We start from the raw sequence: 18,890 nt of genomic DNA on the forward strand, positions 1-18,890 counted from the left end.
CAGAGCTGCTGCTGCTGCAATGATCTGAGATCATGGGACAATCACTGCAAAATTGTTTATTTATTTGTTTATTTCACCTGCTTGTAGCCACCAATAGTAATATATATATATATATATATATATATATATATATATATATATATATATATATATATATATATACATTTGCAAGCGAAGGTACTGGTGGAGTCCCTCCCTCTCTGATCTCAGATCACTGCAGCAGCTCTCTCTCTCTCTCTCTCTCTCTCTCTCTCTCTCACTCTCAGTTTGACCGAGGGGAACAGAAGCATGGCGGCGATGGAGACACGGGAGTGCGAGACGGAAGGCTGCTGCAGCGAAGCCAAACTCCAGTGTCCCACCTGCATCAAACTCGGCATTCAAGGCTCATATTTCTGCTCTCAGGTGAAGCTCTGACACTTGTGCTGTAAGAAACAAGCGAAGTTATGAGGTTTTGTAGCGCGTGTCACGCTGCTGGCCTACAGGACTGCGCTGCATCATTAGCCAGTTAGCTGTCAGACATCACGAAGAGACACTTTAAAACTGACTCTGAAGCTCAGCTGTTTCGTTAAAGTCTTGACAGATTTGTCTCAGACGTTTCATCTTAAACATGGAAAGAAATGTTTATTTCTCTGACGTAAATCTTGTTCCTCGTGCTTTAAATGACCCGAGCTCAGCGTGGCCCGCGTGCTGTTCAGTTCATTTCAGTTGTCAGATCAAAAGATCTCTGAGTTTGTTTCTTTAAACCTTTTCTAAAATTATCAGAAAATAAGGTGGCATATTTTGAACTAAGCTGAGGCTGAGCTTCAAGGTGTTTGACTATAAATGTCCAGTCATAGATCTTATATGATCTGCTGGGCACTCCTAGGCTGTGTGTAAAAACATGGTGCTGCCTGCATAGACAGCATTTTTGGGTGTGTTTCTGAGTTACACACCCATAGTTTCTCTAAAATGCTGTCTAGGTAGGCAGCTCACTATGATTTTGATACACAGCCTCCAGCACCTGTTGTAAGGCAGATATGCTCTCCTTTATAGACATGTGAGGCTGAAGGGTGACATGATGATGATCCACGTTTTGATTCAAGCTTTCCCTTTAATAGATGCAACACGGTTGTTACTATGTATAGTTGTGCATTTATTAAGAACTGTAATACTACATTATGAGAAGTGTTAGGATGCCTAATGTAATATATGGAGTATTTTCTAGTTATAGGCCAATAGTTAAATGGACAGTACAATTTATCAGCTGGTATATGGTTTTTAGAATATAGGCATAATATTTGTGACAATATTGGTTGAATAAGTTCAAATTGGATGGTGCACGTTTTCTATTTTTCTGTAAATAATTACTGTGCACTTATTTGCTATTATAAAGTTGAAGTATTCGTGTATCTGCATTACAGTATGTTGGCCATCTGTCACCTTGCTCTAGATATCGGTACCTGTATTGGCCATTTAAAAAGGAAAACACATTAATTGTCCAGTAGAATTTTCCTCAGCCATTTTTGTGAATAGATGATTTGTATGCCTTGTTTTCATGTAAAAGTGAAGAACACAATTTATGCATATAAATAGTTGTGCTAAAGTGCACACTTCAATGCACATGTAACCATAGTATGTTGAACAGCACCATATTGTTTAGATTTTTGACATGTTAAAGGTGTTAACAGTTTGGTTTCTTGCATGTTTTCAGGAATGTTTCAAAGGCAGCTGGGTCACCCACAAACTGCTCCACAAAAAAGCAAGTAAGTGTTTTACTCCCTCTCGTTCAGTATGTTTACATGCAGAGTAATAATCGTGCCACAGCAGGTTTTTGCTCTTTATCTGTCCAAGTTTACACAATATTTAATCGAATATTTGAAGGAAGAACGCCAAATACGCTGGGCTAAATATACATTGCATGTCACCTGTCTTTAAAAGCATGCACATAATGCAGAGGCTAATTTGGGGTCAGATTAACATGTATACATGCTGTTGAAGCTGAGCTGCAAACGCATTATCTAGGTCTGTTGGTCTGACTTCACAGTAATAAAACAATTTTTTTTGCAGAGGAGGACAAGACAAAAGATGAGGAAAAGAACTGTGTAGAGAAAGAAATCAACACAGACCCATGGCCTGGGTATAGATACACTGGTAAACTGCGTCCCCACTATCCACTGGTAAGGACAGAGCACACACATACACTCACCTAAAGGATTATTAGGAACACCTGTTCAATTTCTCATTAATGCAATTATCTAATCAACCAATCACATGGCAGTTGCTTCAATGCATTTAGGGGTGTGGTCCTGGTCAAGACAATCTCCTGAACTCCAAACTGAATGTCAGAATGGGAAAGAAAGGTGATTTAAGCAATTTTGAGCGTGGCATGGTTGTTGGTGCCAGACGGGCCGGTCTGAGCATTTCACAATCTGCTCAGTTACTGGGATTTTCACGCACAACCATTTCTAGGGTTTACAAAGAATGGTGTGAAAAGGGAAAAACATCCAGTATGCGGCAGTCCTGTGGGCGAAAATGCCTTGTTGATGCTAGAGGTCAGAGGAGAATGGGCTGACTGATTCAAGCTGATAGAAGAGCAACTTTGCCTGAAATAACCACTTGTTACAATGAGGTATGCAGCAAAGCATTTGTGAAGCCACAACACGCACAACCTTGAGGCGGATGGGCTACAACAGCAGAAGACCCCACCGGGTACCACTCATCTCCACTACAAATAGGAAAAAGAGGCTACAATTTGCAAGAGCTCACCAAAATTGGACCGTTGAAGACTGGAAAAATGTTGCCTGGTCTGATGAGTCTCGATTTCTGTTGAGACATTCAGATGGTAGAGTCAGAATTTGGCGTAAACAGAATGAGAACATGGATCCATCATGTCTTGTTACCACTGTGCAGGCTGGTGGTGGTGGTGTAATGGTGTGGGGGATGTTTTCTTGGCACACTTTAGGCCCCTTAGTGCCAATTGGGCATCGTTTAAATGCCACGGCCTACCTGAGCATTGTTTTTGACCATGTCCATCCCTTTATGGCCACCATGTACCCATCCTCTGATGGCTACTTCCAGCAGGATAATGCACCATGTCACAAAGCTGGAATCATTTCAAATTGGTTTCTTGAACATGACAATGAGTTCACTGTACTAAAATGGCCCCCACAGTCACCAGATCTCAACCCAATAGAGCATCTTTGGGATGTGGTGGAACGGGAGCTTCGTGCCCTGGATGTGCATCCCACAAATCTCCATCAACTGCAAGATGCTATCCTATCAATGTGGGCCAACATTTCTAAAGAATGCTTTCAGCACCTTGTTGAATCAATGCCACGTAGATTTAAGGCAGTTCTGAAGGCGAAAGGGGGTCAAACACAGTATTAGTATGGTGTTCCTAATAATCCTTTAGGTGAGTGTACATGTAGACAAATTACTGCACTCAAAAGTCAGTATGAAATTAGGCTTGACCATAAATTCTTGCTTAATGCATGTTCTTATTCTGCATGAATCTTCATCGCACTTTACTCTGAGAAAAAAAAACAATGTTTGTTTTCGCAGTATTCGCTAAATGTAATAACTTGTCTCTAAAACTACTGTCAATTTTGGCTAATATCACCAAGCCCTCTTTCTTTGTCATCCCCTCTCTTCTGACCACCTGTCATAATATTCCTCCACTCGCATTCATGTCTGGCTACGTTCTCGTATGGAATGCCATCTTTTCATGATCCAGTCAGTTCCGTTTTTGTTTATTTTAATATCCTGTTTCACACAGAAATGCATCACATTATGAAGTGGGTTGGGAATGCACTTTCATGTTTCACAATTTTAATGGATTTAAAGATTTCTTATTTGTTTTCAGACACCAATGCGACTTGTTCCTAGCAACATTCAGAGGCCAGACTATGCAGATCATCCTTTGGGTAAGATTGCAAAAGCTTTTATACACAAAAGGGACCTCATTCTGTGTTCACCGTAGTAAATTCTGCACCCAAATTATTGACCCATGCCCTCTATCGTAGTCATTGCACCATTCTAACAGACTGCCCTGTTTGAGTCGAGTAAGCCATTGTGAAGTTTGACCCTTGCAACAGGGCACTGGAATACATTTAAACTAATGGTCTTCATCAAGTCCCATTGTTTTTTTTTTAAAATGGAATGCACATCTGCTTAACCAGTTAACCACAATTTTATATAAAAGAATATCTTATTGACCCCATTTACACCTTGTATTATGATGTGTCTCGGGTGATCCAATCACATGTGGTCAGACGAGATACATTGCTGTTTGCACCTGGGCGCTTAAATGCATCTAATGTGACTACTTGTGTTTGGATTTCAAAGGGAGGATTTCTGATTTCATGAGGACATTCATCAATCACTAATCACTGTCAGTGTCTTAAAGGATAGTTCACCCAAATACAGGATGGATTAATGTTTACACATCAAATACGATGTGGTCACATGCGTTGTTGACTACCTTCGTACCATTCTGTTATTCGATCATCATCAAGTTTTAGACCCCATTAAGACCTGTATTTAGCGCTGACCACATGTGATCGGATCACCCGAAACACATCTTAATACCAGGTGTAAACAGGGTCATTATTTTAGTATCTCCTTGATGCATGTGTGACATCGTGACTGAAGAATTTGTACAAATTGAACAACATATTATATTGATAAAGAAAACACAGAAATTTTTTTATTTACTTATTAGTGTGTTAAAATTGCTTCTCTACTTTATATTTTCTGTGATTTATAAGCAACAGAATTGAATGGCACCATACAGTGTTACATACTATTTTAATCCACTATAGGCAGTACTGCAAATAAGTTGGAGCTCAAGTAAAAAGAACACTGTAATTAAGTTAATTAGCAAAAATCAGACTGTTGGTGTGCATGTAAATGCAGCCACTGAAATACAATACACGTCTTAAAAAGCAAATTGTAATCCCATACACAGCCTCAATGCTGTGGACCCACATTAAAGCCTACATGGGCTTGTTTTCTTACAGTATAGAAGCATCTCTTGTGAAACGCTGCGAGTAAATGCTTTTCTGTCCCTCATTAATCAATGCAGCAGAGTCTTCCCGTAAGTAACCATTATGTCCATGGTTAGTTGGTATTAGACTCCTATAGTTACAGCCTCTCGGTCCTCTGTCATTAGCACAACCTCAAGTCCCTGGTCATTGGCTTTTTAATGTAAAATAGCGAAAAGGTCTAAAATGTTTTAAAAAGCTTCAAATGGTTTGTGTGTGTGTGCGTGCGTGTGTGCGTGCGCGTATGTGTGTTTTATATGCTTAAAGGGATAGTTCACCCTAAAAAACAAAAATTCTGTTATATTTTGTCACTGATGTTTTTCCAAACCTGTATGACTTACTACTTTCTTTAATGGAACACGAAAATAGTTCGTAGAAGTTCTGGCAGAATGACAGCCTCAGTCACCATTCACTTTGTTGTATGGAAAAAGATGCAATGAAAGTGATTGGTGACTGAGGTGGTCATTCTGTCTAACATCACCTTTTGTGTTCCATTGAAGAAAGAACATCATATGGGTAAGAATGTAAACTATCCCTGTTTATGTGTATGTGTACATATAATGGATGTTCAGTAGCACTACACTACTTTGTGAGAGCGTGTGTGATGGTCCAGAAGTCATTTTATTTGTTACCATTTCCCCTAGTGTGTGTGTGTGTGTGTGTGTGTGTGTGTGTGTGTGTGTGTGTGTGTGTGTGTGTGTGTGTGTGTGTGTGTGTGTGTGTTTGGGGTTGGGCTGCTGCTGTGTGTGTCTGAAGCTCTTCTCTCGCTCTCTGTAGCTGCAGAGGTTGGGTTGTTGGCAGGTACGAAGTCCCGCCGCTCCCCATATATGTCTGGCTGGTGCTGTACACTTGTTTTTACAGTATTACAAGGGAGCCATTTGCTCCACAGTGGGTGTATTTGGTGAGCGTGTGTTTGTGTAATACGTAGCATGACACTGTATGTTTCTGCATGGCTGATATCGTTACTCAGGGGTGGGCGGTATTACCACAATTTTATATCATAGTAACGTGAATAAATAATGTATTCATAGTTGAAAGTTCATTTTTGCTGGAAATTCTATGGAAATTCTTTTTTTTTTTCCAGATGATAGGAAGCCTGCTTAATTTCTTGAATTCCTATTTATTTAGAACTTAATGAATGGAAGCTAACATATAAAATGAATGATAATAATGTCTAAAAGCAGTAAAACACATTATAAAATGGATAGTTCTGACAGCACATTCCAATTTTAATGAGCAAGTATTAGATATGTGACCGCACATCATTATAAATTATGTAGTAAACAACTTCGCTTCACATTACACACCTAAAGCAGGGGTGTCCAAATGCCGCAGACCGCATCTCTGTAATTATTATTTTTTTAAATCTAGAAGCTATTAGATATCCACTATGCATAATCTTTATTTTGTGCACTTAATATTATGCAAGTTTTAATCATAATTTGTGCTCTATGGTATGCTTGTGCCATACATGTAAATAAAGAACAGGGTATTTCACTCACAAAACCACTTATAAGGGAAGAGTGATGCATCTTATACAAAATATTATACTCATTCACATTTAAAAAAATGTTTTAAGCCCACTACTAACCGGCAAATATATCAACAATGGTATGAAGTATATAGTGAAATCTCTACAAAGTTGAAAATAATTTTACTGTAAGAATATATACAGTCATACCGCCCAGCCCTAGCTGGAACTGTTCGTGAGTACGCCATTGACAAACTGTTTTGTCATAGACCTCACTGGATCAGCGACTGTGTGTGTGTGTGTGTGTGTCACTTAAGAAGTGATTGTGTTGTTGTCATTAGCTGACTGGAGACTATGCTGTTAAGAATCTGTTGTGGTGAAGGTCCATAGGCAGAGTTAGTCTATATATCTGAGTGATAGTGAGATGCTTTTGTGACAAGATGTGTATCTGTGAATTTTTTACTGTACATTCACCGTTTACAGGCATGTCTGAGTCAGAACAGACCATGAAAGGGACGTCTCAGATTAAGATCCTCAACGCTGAAGAAATTGAGGGGATGAGAGTTGTCTGCAAGGTAAACCAGATTCATACATTTTAAAATCATAACTTTGTTCACAGAATAATAACTCTCTGTGCAGTGTAACAGTTTTAAATGTTTCTTTTGACAAATAGGTGTTTTGTCAGGGACAGTATCAAAATAATCGAATAATACACAGCAAGTATCCATATAATTGATGAACTAGATGGAAAATCTTATATTGCAGTACGGGTAATTTTATATCATGGTACCAGTGTATATATATCACAATATAGTTATTTTTGATTGGAAATGTCCCGCCACAGTTTCATAATGAACCAAAAATATTTTTACACTTCTAATAATAATGTAAAAGATTAAAATTGTGTTTTGCGCCGTCGCTTCGGCAAAGTATTAGTAAAGTTATATTAGCATTATAAAGTTCTTCATAGATCTAGCCTCTTAATTTTTCTCACAAAGTTCACCAGATTAACTTTAAAATATAAAAAAAAATTCTTCTGGGGGAGTATGCCCACGGACACCCCTAGAGGGCCTATGGTCCACCCTGCACGATCTCACAAAATCCTGTCGGAAACAATCAACTGATCACAATGTATAGTCAGGACATTAATAACGTGAAAATGTACAATTAGAAAAAAATGAACTACTTCAAAGAGATCTCGTCAAAAAATCCTCAATGTGCAGCAATGACAGCTTTGCAGATCTTTGGCATTCTAGCTGTCAGTTTGTCCAGCTACTCGGGTGACATTTCACCCCACACTTCCTGTAGCACTTGCCCATAGATGTGGCTGTCTTTTCGGGCACTAATCATGCACCTTACAGTCTAGCTGATCCCAAAAAAGCTCAATGGGGTTAAGATCCATAACACTCTTTACCTATTATCTGTTGTCCAATGTCTGTGTTTCTTTGCCCACTCTAACATTTTCTTTTTGTTTTTCTGTTTCAAAAGTGGCTTTTTCTTTGCAATTCTTCCCATAAGGCTTGCACTCCTGAGTCTTCTCTTTACTGTTGTACATGAAACTGGTGTTGTGCTGGGTAGAATTCAATGAAGCTATCAACTGAGGACATGTGAGAGGCGTGCGTCTATTTCTCAAACTAGAGACTCTGATGTACTTATCCTCTTGTTTAGTTGTACATCCACATCTCTTTCTGTCCTTGTTAGAGCCAGTTGTCCTTTGTCTTTGAAGACTGTAGTGTAATTTCAAGCATTGTAGCCTTCATTCCTCAAAACAATGATTGACTGATGTGTTTCTAGAGAAAGCTGTTTCTATTTTTAAATGTAACTAATATTGACCTAAAGATGTGCCAGTTATTGCATACTGTGGCAACTCAAAAACAAACACAAAGACAATGTTAAGCTTAATTTAACAAAACAAATAGCTTTCAACTGTGTTTGATATAATGGCAAGTGATTTTCTTGTACCAAATTAGCAATTTAGCATGATTGCTCAAGGATTTGTTGGAGGTGATGGCTGCTGGAAATGGGGCCTTTATAGATTTGATCAAAAAATACTTTTTTCAAATAGTGATGCTGCTGTTTTTTACATCAGTAATGTCCTGACTATACATTGTGATCAGTTGAATGCCACTTTGGTGAATTGAAGTACCAATTTCCTTCCAAAACAGCAAAATCTGTACATTATTCCAAACTCTTGGCCGTGTGTGTGTGTGTTGTTTTTTTTTTTTTTTCTCTCTTTCTAATACGATAATTGACTTGTTTGGGATGTAGCCCACTCTGTATTTTTTTTTCACATCTCTCCACATTTCTGCATCTTACATAAAGCAATTCTACCAACTGATAAAGCTACCTTGGTATAAGAAGTATAGCTGAATCTCATCTATTGTTGCTCGATGCATATTATCATTCTGTAAAGACATAAATCCAGTAATTGTAAATCAAAGGTGTGTAGATTGTCTTTGACAGAACAGGAAAGCTGATCTAAGGTGTGTAGATTGTCTTAGATCAGCTTTCCTGTTCTGTCAGTCTATCATGAGCAGAAGCACAGAAGAGTTGGTGTGTATTGTTGAATATAAAGATAATGGTTTGCCATCTTCCAGCTGGCTCGAGAAGTACTTGACATCGGTGCAATGATGGTGAAGCCTGGAGTGACAACAGAGGAGATCGACCATGCGGTGCATTTGGTAAAACTTCACAATCTTCTTTTACTTTAAAAAATAATAATAAAAATAATAAAAAATAAAAAATATATATAAAGTATTCTGACTAATGCAGAAAGTTTAAAGGTGAAATGTGTACTTTCTGTAGCCTGTTTTTAATGGCTGGTCAGGTTTCCCAAACACTCCCCATCTGTCATTGGTCTGACAAACAGATACCCCTGACCCAATCTTGCGCCATTGGTTGAGCAAATATTGCTGTGTTGGGCTGGTCGAGATGCTCAAATAAACAGAGCAATGTTTTTTTATTGCACCACATAGCCACAGTGTTTACAATTTTAAGGAAAGTCAACCAACTAAAGTCTTGCTCATAGAAGTTGTCTCTGTACTACTTATTAAAGGAATTTTCACACAAAAAAAAATATTTAGAAGAATATTTTAGCTGTGTAGGCCCTTACAATGCAAGTGAATGGTGACCAGAACTTTTAAGCTCAAAAGGACATAAATTCAGCATAAAAAATAGCCCTTGTCCATACGACTCCAGTGGTTAAATTCATGTCTTCAGAAGTGATATAATAGGTGTGGTTTAGAAACAAATCAATATTTAAGCACTTTCGTTTTACTATAAATCCCCACCTTTGACCAGCCCTGTACAGATGGCGATATGCACAAAGAATGTGAATCGCCAAAAACAAAAGAAGAATGTGAAAGCGAAAGTGGACATTAATAGTAAAAAAGAACCTAAATATTGATATGTTACTCACCCACACCTATCATATTTCTATTTTCGATTTAACTGGAGTCTAATAGGCTATTGCCATACATTATGAAAAATGTTCTAGTTTTGCCTAATGTGTATTAATCCTGTTGACTGGTGAAGGCATGTACAGCTAGGACTTGCTACCCATCACCTCTGAACTACTACAACTTCCCCAAGTCCTGCTGCACCTCCGTAAATGAAGTCATCTGTCACGGAATACCTGACCGACGTCCCCTGCAGGAAGGGGACATACTTAACAGTACGTATCAGCATGTACACGCACAAAGTAGTCCTTGCACAGGTTCAAGTGAAGAACTTCTTTTTGCAATCCAAAGTGATTTATTAAAGAGGCATACATGTATGTTAAACAGAGCTGAATGTGCTACACTCTTATCAGTAGCTGAAAGGATCGTAAAGTTATACAGATTTAATCAATTAATATGCAGTGAGAGGATTTGCAATTCTGTGAAAATCGACAGTAATGGATTCAGTGAAGTGATAACATATGCAGAAGCAAACATTCAGACTGAAATAAATGAACTTATTTTTACACGATCACTTGATTAATCATATATTATTTTTCCCTGCAGTTGACATTACGGTTTACCACAATGGTTACCATGGAGATCTGAATGAAACCTTTTTTGTGGGTGAGGTGGATGAGGGAGCCAAGAGATTGGTTCAGACTACTTATGAATGTCTTATGCAAGCCATCGACTCTGGTGAGAAACAATTCAACAGGATTTTTACATTCTTTCAAAACTGGAAAACACCTTTTTTTTTTTATGAATTTTACATTTTGAGCTAGGTAGTATGGGTGTACAATGTGCTTATCTAACGTAAAGTACACTTCCTGTAGATCAACCTTTTTAGAATGACCTTTAGAATGCAGACTTTCACAATTAAATGTCTGTGTTGCCTTGTGGTCTAAGAAGGCTTGTTGCTGTCTTCTTTCTAGTGAAGCCTGGTATTCGGTATCGTGAGCTTGGAAACATCATCCAAAAACATGCCCAGGCTAATGGATTCTCTGTGGTACGGAGTTACTGTGGCCATGGCATTCACAAACTGTTCCATACTGCACCCAACGTACCGCATTATGCTAGTGAGTATTTATACACTCGTCATGTCACACAGTCTGAACAATACTTGCACTGTACGCTGTGATGCATTCAGACCTGTAGAGATTGCACACACTCAAAACTGCAGCGTGACTTGACTCAATCACAACATATTTGATGTTTAATGTTCAGTTATAACAACTTGTTTACATGGAATATTTTTAATCACCTCACATCGCACTTGGTTAGGATTTAAATTTACAGTATAACGCCGTTCATCCTTAATTAACACTCACTTAAAAAAAAAATAGATGCAGCATATGAGTCAAAGGTGTCCGTCTAATGGTGCGTTCAGGCGTCGAGAGTGTCAAATCGACCGGAAGTCATTAATTTTCTATGGCAGTCAGCGGTTTTCAACGGCGAGTAGCGGCGCAGCCGTGGGTGGCGCGTATTGAGCGGTGTGGGCTTCAGAGGAAAATTCAAGTGTAAGCAACATTATGGTAATGAGCTTTGACGCGGTTTGGCGGCAACCTATTCGAATATAGAATTGCTCCGCTCTAGCGAAGTCTAGAGAACACAACAGTGTAAACTTTGGTTCGTACCAAACATTAGTTCCGAAGACAAAATGGAGGAGAAACTGATTATTGCCGTGGCGGGTTTTCACATAATATATGATCTGTCCCTGTTTTCTTACATGGATATAAATTTATAAAAAATTTAAAAAACGATGCGTGGACAAAGGTGTCTGAAATTGTTGGTGTGCCAGTTGAGTTGATGAAGTGGATATTATGGTTTATATAATATTATATGGTAATATAAGGTTTCATGTTATATGTTGGCAAAAAGATACCGGTCGACATGTCTGGATGTTTTGCGGCCCCTTTAAATATAATTTACAAAACCAAGCATTCAGAACAAACATTGCCACCTATTTCAACTACATCAGAGCGTCCACGAATCTTTGATAGCGTTGTTGGCAGGGCAGCCAGAGCGAAGTTTTAAGCTCTCGCCGCCTCTGGTCTGAACGCATGGTTGCGGAATGCTCTGGTCACAGTATGAGTGACGCAAATTGCGTCATCAGCACAACCATGCGGTCTTCGGCTGTGCGCGTCATCTGCGCATGTGCTGACCATTGACCGTACTAAAAGAGTGTCACAAAGCAGTTGTAGTGCACATGTGTCGAACACGTTCCTATTTGTTCGTGGTTGGTATCAGAAAAAGCTACCTTTAAGGTGGGCATTGGTGGGGGTGCCCAGGCCCCTGCTGAGGTGGGGGAGTTGGAGGTGATGCACTGTGGCTGGAGCTGTTGGGAGGTGTCATGGGGGATGGTTTCAGGACTGTCCCTTTGTCTTTCAAAGCGGCAGTAGAACACTTTCAGGTCGTTGGCTAGGCGTCGTTAGTTGATGGCCTGGGGGGCTTTAGGCTTGTATTTGGTGATCTGCCTAAGCCCTTTCCAGACAGATGCAGAGTCGTTGGCTGAGAGCTGGTGTTGGAGCTTCTCAAAAGTACCGTTGTTTAGCCTCTTTCACCGCCTTGCTAAACTTGTACTTCGCCTCTTTAAATCTGCCTTTGTCCCTACTCCTGAAGGCCTCTTCCTTATCAAACCTTAACCTTCTGAGTTTGTCTGTAAACCAGGGTTTGTCATTGAAGTAACTCACCCTGGTGCGTGATGGAATACAGCAGTCCTCAAAGAAGCTGATATATGACGTCACAGCCTCTGTGTACTCATCCAGACTGTTTGTAGCAGTCTTGAACACATCCCAGTCAGTAGTGTCAAAATATGTCTGGAGATACTCCTCAGCCTCACTGGTCCACTTCCTTGATGTCCTCACTACAGGTTTGCAGAGCTTTAGTTTCTGCCTGTACGCAGGAATCAGGTGGACCATGATGTGGTCAGAGTTTCCCAGTGCAGCACGGGGGACAGCATGGTAAGCATTCCTGACTGTGGTGTAACAGTGATCCAGAATGTTCTCCTCTCTGGTCGGGCATTTAATAAACTGTCTGAATTTAGGGAGTTTATGAGTGAGGTTTCCTTTGTGAAAGTCACTAAGGACAATAACTAAAGAGTCCGGGTTGGTCTGCTCCATACAACGTATCTGGTCAGCAAGCATGCGCTGTGCGACCTGCACGTTGGCCAGCGGCGGAATGTAAACACCGACCAGAATGAATGACGCAAACTCACGGGGTGAATAAAAAGACAGTTTATGGAGAAAGATTCCAGGTCAGGAGAACAGTGCTGCTGGATTACTGTCACATCGTTGCACCAACCACTGTTGATGTAAAAACAGATTCCTCCACCTTTAGTTTTGCCGGAAAGTTCCGTGTCTCTGTCCGCTCTGTAAATTTGGAAGCCTGCCAGCTGCAGCACAGAGTCCGGTATTAAACCACAAAGCCACGTCTCCATGAAGCACAAAACAGTAGATGAAGAAAAGTCCCTGTTTTTCCCCAACAGCAGTTGTAATTCCTCCAGTTTGTTGGGCAGTGAACGCACCAGCCCGTTTTCCTTTCCTTCGGCGTTTCACTGCATGAACAAAGGTGAGCGCACCTTTGACCAGAATGTCCAAAATTTCCAGTGTAGGGAGAAAAAAAGTAGGAAATAAGTCCTCTGTAGTTGTACCCCTTATGTTCATGAGCTCATCTCTGGTGAAAGAGCTCCCGGTACCGACACAAAAAACACAAAACAAAACAACGCGCACACACACCGAGGCGGCTGTCTGTGGCGCCATCTTGTGATCAACTAGAAAAGTATACTCGCAAAGGCAATGTATACCTTGGCCTTAACACATGTTTACACAGAAAACTATTTAAGATTGGACACAAAATGCATTCAGTGTGAACGTCGCATATACTGCCCTCAGGGTAGAAGTGAATATTTTATATGTATTTTAACAGAGAACAAAGCGGTAGGAGTGATGAAGCCTGGCCATGTGTTTACAATTGAGCCCATGATCTGTGAAGGTAAATACAAATTTCTTTAATTGTAAAAGGAATATTACAGGTTCAATACAAATTTAGCTCAATCAACAGCTTTTGTGGCATTATGTTGATTACAGCAAAAAGTAATTTAGACTTTTCTTTAACCCCCCACTAAACTTGTTTCCAGTTAGATCCTTACAACGGAAGTGAATGGGGCCAATCAGTAAACTTTAAAATACTCACTTTTTTAAAAGTATAACCACAAAACAAATACAATATGTATGTTAACAGGATTTTAGTGTGATAAAATCAATTACTAACCTTTTATGTGTAAAGTTATATCCAATTTTATAACTTTTTTGTCATGAGGACATACCGTAAACCCTGTAACCACTGTCATCCCAGTTAATGACAATTGAAACAACCAGAGACAATTTAGCAGAGATGGGCCACTTCTGTTTAAATGAACGGGAGAAATATGAACACCCTACCAAGAAGCTCTAGCGCACAACGGATGTAGAAATGAAGTATCACCTGACAGGTAAAAACAGCCAATCACCTTTTAGATACAGACAACACCTGTCAATCACCTCGCTAACGCACGTGTATTAGCTAGACAAGCCAGAAAATTGCGTGTTTGAGCGTAATATGAGGTAAAGAAGCACAGTTTATGATTCCAGTATTATCACATTTTATTGCTGATTTGAAATGTTTTTTGATCGTAATCTTGATCATCCTTTTTTAGATTTTGGTGTTCCCCTATTCAAGTATATAGGAGCTGCACTTGCATGACTGGAAATATTCCTACCGAGAGTGTTCCAAAGATGTCCGACCGTAGACTGACTTGCTAGAAAGACTTTGAAATGACTTTAAAGCTCAAATAATACATAATTTTTAACAGAAGAATTCAGGTAAAGTGCTGTAAAAAAATTATGTGCTGCTTTTAAATCCTTCAAAAATTGGCCCCAATCACTTCCATTGTAACTGCCTCACTGTAACCTTAAAAGTTTTTTTTTCTTTTTTTTTTTAAGAAATGGGGGAATAAGTCAAATGTTACTGTTTTGTTTTTTGGTAATCAATATTTAACCACAAATGCTGTCGAGTTTAATTTGTATGGAACCAAGAATAGTCCATTAACAGAAAGTCGCCATATTTTTTTGTTTATTCTTGTTAATTAACTAAATATATTTAACTAAGTATCAAAATTTAAAATAAGAAGGATGTTTAAAAGTTTGTGCTCTGTGCAGGTGGCTGGCAGGACGAAACGTGGCCGGATGGTTGGACAGCAGTCACTCGTGATGGTAAACGCTCGGCCCAGTTTGAGCACACACTCCTTGTGACGGAGACCGGCTGTGAAATTCTCACACGTCGCCTTGAGGAAAATGGACGTGCTCACTTCCTGTCCCAAATGTAAAATGGTGGGGTTATATTAGCCCTGTTCTGCAGTGGAGGGTACAACAGCTCCGCTCCATATCACAGATCAGCCAATCACACTGTGGTTCTCTGTTGGGCAGGAGATGATTGGCCAAGTGGCCGTGTCAGTGGATTTAGGCAGGAGGTGGAGATTTGTTAACTTCTGAATGTGTCACTGGATAGTCACATTAATCAGCTTGGATCTGAGAAAACTGAAAGGCACTGGCCTTAAACCTGGTTACAGTGCCACCACACTCTGTCTACATGGGAGGAAGAGATAATCTGTGTGAGTCGTTTCATGTGTGTGTGCTTGAGAGTGCCAGCTGTGTGAAGTCTGCTGTCTCAGTCTGCTTCAGTGCATTTGTATGACTGGCTTGTTCCAGTTTACTGTTTATTGTTTTGTTTTTTTGTAAGCCATCGGTGCAGGTTCGAAATGCCACAAGTATTAGGGTGTGTGTGATAAAACACTGTGGAGGCTCTCAAAATTGTATCAAAACATGATTGATATATGAAAACTCTTCACAGTTGAAAGAGTGCCTCATAACATTATTAAACATTGTAAAAATGTTTTTCATGACGTTCTACGAGCGTTCATAAGGTCCACTAAATGGTATAGTTCACCCAAACATTAAAATGCTGTTAATATGTACTCGCCTCACCTTGTATGTCCAAAACATACAACATTCTTCCATGGAACACAAAATGACATGTAAAGCAGAATTGTTAGCCTCAGTCACCCTTCACTTTCATTGTTTGGAAAAATATTTTATGAAAGTCAATGATGACTGTGGCTAACATACTTAACATTCTGCCGAAAATTTGCTTTTGTGTTCCATTGAAATATAGTCATATGGTTTGGAACAAGAGGTTAGTAAAATTTTGGGGTGAATTGTCCCTTTAAATAAATCTTGTTTGAACACGTATCTATGAACACCTAGTAGAACAATTAGTTTAAATACTATTGTATACTGTAGCTATTTTCTGTTTTGTGAAGGGTCTTTCTGATCCTCCCAATGCAATCCTCCTTGGTCAAGTCTGAAAAACAGATGCAGGCCTTGTGTCATTGATGCTCTGTCTGTTTGATGCATCTTATGAAATCAATTTCAGTGTCTCAGTATTCAAGCAGAATAAAAGTATATTTTCTCCTTTATTCTGAATCTTAGTCTTTTTTTTTTAAGTGTAGCATGTATTTAAACATAGACTTGCTGACTGTCCATTATCCTGCTTATTACATTGATACTTACCAAATAGCTTTTTAAATGGAGATGATGCATTCATATAGGTTTAAAATATTTTATTATGTGCAAAGAAAAAGATGGCAGAGTGCTACAAGAGACATGAAACTAACACGTTGTAGTTTTGTTCCAAGGAACAATGGTGAACTATTATACAATTTAGCAGTCAATATAAAAAAATGTGAGTCACTGCAATGCCCAGGCCTCCTGGACTACTTTTATTACACTTTTGGGGTACATTTTTTAAGCTTTAAAACAAGTTAGAACCAAATCCCATTGAATTGGAAAGACAAATTAGGATATTCATTAACCCTCCTCTGGTATTGGAAAATGCACCTCCCTTTGAATTCGTGGTTGTTTTTGACTGGAAGAGTTAGATGTGTAACCTTTTTTGATAATGATAAAATATTTTCCCTGAAGAACAGTACAATTATGCATTTATTTGGGCATTTTATGCCATTTTGTTCTTATTTACATGTACATTTCTAAATGTTAAATGAATTTGCATACATAAGCACATAAACTATAAATTCAGAACCTACACTTCTATAAGTTGAAACATGAAATATGAGAATGTGTCATAAATTGGAGGCAGATTTCTGCCATCTGTTGAACAAAATATAAATGATATGAATTGAGATCCATGTCATGCCAGTAACAGCCAGTAGATTGTTGTAGCCACCTACTGTGTAGTCTGATGGCTTGTAACCTTATTTGATATTTTATCATGATGGGCATTTGGATATATATTTAGACATCAAACTATTATTTGTCAAAATGTATCATTTTAAATTTGATTTGAAGTGTTTGCAGTTAATGGCATTATACTTGCAATCAAACCTGACCATGATGTTACAAAGACACAGAATAATAATTTTTCTTCCAATAATTTATTTCAAACATAAAAATGTAATAACTCAAAGTAAATGCATAATAATGTCAAGAAAATGAAACATCAAGAAACCGAAATTAACTGCAAAATTCTGAAAATTCAATTAGAGGATTAAAACAGAAGAATCAGAGTAAACATTTTACAAATTCAAACTTTTATATACATTTTTTATTTTTTAAACGTGTGTGTGTGAGTGTATGAGATGGCTGTCATCAGCTGGAAAACAACAGCTTGGAATACCAACAATGACCAAAAGATGGCTGTGTAGATCTCCACTTATTTATGCGCTGGTTTCTGTGTGTGTGTGTGTGTGTGTGTGTGTGTGTGTGTGTGTGTGTGTGTTCTGCATCGTGTGTTACTGTCTCCCCCCTTCTTTTCTGAGTGTGTGTGTTGAGCTTTGTGACTGATTTATTTTTTATTTGACAAATGTAAAAAATGAGGAAGAAAAACCAGAGAATTTTTCTGTGTTTTGTGAGTGGGAGTTATGCACTGAGGCTGTTTTACAGTCTCACCCTGTAATTTCTGTCTGTGTTTTTTTTTTCTGCATTTTAGCTGATTTATTGATTTTATTTGACAATTAAAAAAACTAAAATCATTTTTTTTTTTTTTGTCTTTTCCATTAGTTTTCAATGGTCGGTCAATTTTGACCGCGAATACCAAAGGTGTCGCTTTTTTACGACCACTTATCCAATCAAGCCAAAACTATTTTGGTATGTTCAGATGGCAAATGGAGGAAAAGTCACCAAGTCTTATACTGCTCAGATAAACCAGTACAATGTATTAATGACCAAATATCAGGAGGGTAAATATATTCATTAACAAAAACCCAAGACATTGGGGTTTAGAACAGCATGATGGTGAGTCAATTGGAATATTACTGAATTTTCATTTTGGGGCAAACTGTTTCTTTAAGCCCAAAGAAGCTGCAAATTTGAAAATGTTTTGAGTCATCCAAGAGGATTCATCTGTATTGAATTATTGTTGCTGCTTTTCACTGACACATTTAATTTTCTAATCCGGGTACAAGATATAGGCTGTCACTTTCGATAGATTTGTACCTCTTTCATAAATCGTTTCAGAAGATTGAACTGACATCTTGTGTTTCTGCAGTAAGACCAATTATTTTCCATAAGTTTGCAAAAAATGCAGGACAGGGGCCAGAAGACAACGTGCAGCAGCTATCATGAGTCTTGTGAAATAATTTCTGCTAGTCAGGACTGAATTGAATGGCAGAGTCAGACAAATATTTTAAGATATTTAAGACACATTGTAGAATTATGTGTTTATCAGTGTTGGGGTCTGTTTGTTAGGTTATAACTTCAAGCAGCAGGGTGAATTCCCAACATTCCCATGATGGTTATGTAAGCAAGACAAATGTGGAGTCTTCATTGGCTCGGAGGAGTGAAATAAACTTTTTTGACAGCATCGTAAATTGGTGATACAAAAGCACTTGAAAGGATTTGCATGCTT

The 18,890-nt window shown here is 38.6% G+C and overlaps 1 protein-coding gene across 2 annotated transcripts; it reads left to right on the top strand.

The window, feature by feature from the left end:
• Nucleotides 1-264: 264 nt before the first annotated feature.
• LOC127618149 (methionine aminopeptidase 1) lies at nt 265-16,532 on the top strand. 2 transcript variants are annotated; one of them, XM_052090435.1, is made up of 12 exons: nt 268-402; nt 1,691-1,742; nt 2,047-2,156; nt 3,842-3,902; nt 5,799-5,822; nt 6,976-7,067; nt 9,090-9,173; nt 10,027-10,165; nt 10,497-10,628; nt 10,865-11,008; nt 13,857-13,922; nt 15,128-16,532. In XM_052090435.1, the coding sequence occupies exons 1-12, from the start codon at nt 289-291 to the stop codon at nt 15,292-15,294; spliced, it is 1,185 nt and encodes a 394-aa protein (XP_051946395.1). In that variant the 5' UTR covers nt 268-288; the 3' UTR covers nt 15,295-16,532. The 2 variants fall into 2 exon arrangements, with proteins under 2 accessions (XP_051946396.1, XP_051946395.1); XM_052090436.1 differs by lacking the exon at nt 5,799-5,822 and having other exon boundaries at nt 265-402; nt 15,128-16,529.
• Nucleotides 16,533-18,890: the final 2,358 nt, after the last annotated feature.

This window comes from Xyrauchen texanus, chromosome 24 (assembly GCF_025860055.1).
Source record: "Xyrauchen texanus isolate HMW12.3.18 chromosome 24, RBS_HiC_50CHRs, whole genome shotgun sequence".
NCBI lineage: Eukaryota > Metazoa > Chordata > Actinopteri > Cypriniformes > Catostomidae > Xyrauchen > Xyrauchen texanus.

Coding starts and splice junctions, on each gene's coding strand:
- LOC127618149 (XM_052090435.1), top strand. CDS start 289: ATGGCGGCGATGGAGACACGGGAGTGCGAGACGGAAGGCTGCTGCAGC. Junction 3,903..5,798: donor CTATGCAGATCATCCTTTGG/GTAAGATTGCAA, acceptor CGCTCTCTGTAG/CTGCAGAGGTTGGGTTGTTG. Junction 7,068..9,089: donor GGATGAGAGTTGTCTGCAAG/GTAAACCAGATT, acceptor GCCATCTTCCAG/CTGGCTCGAGAAGTACTTGA.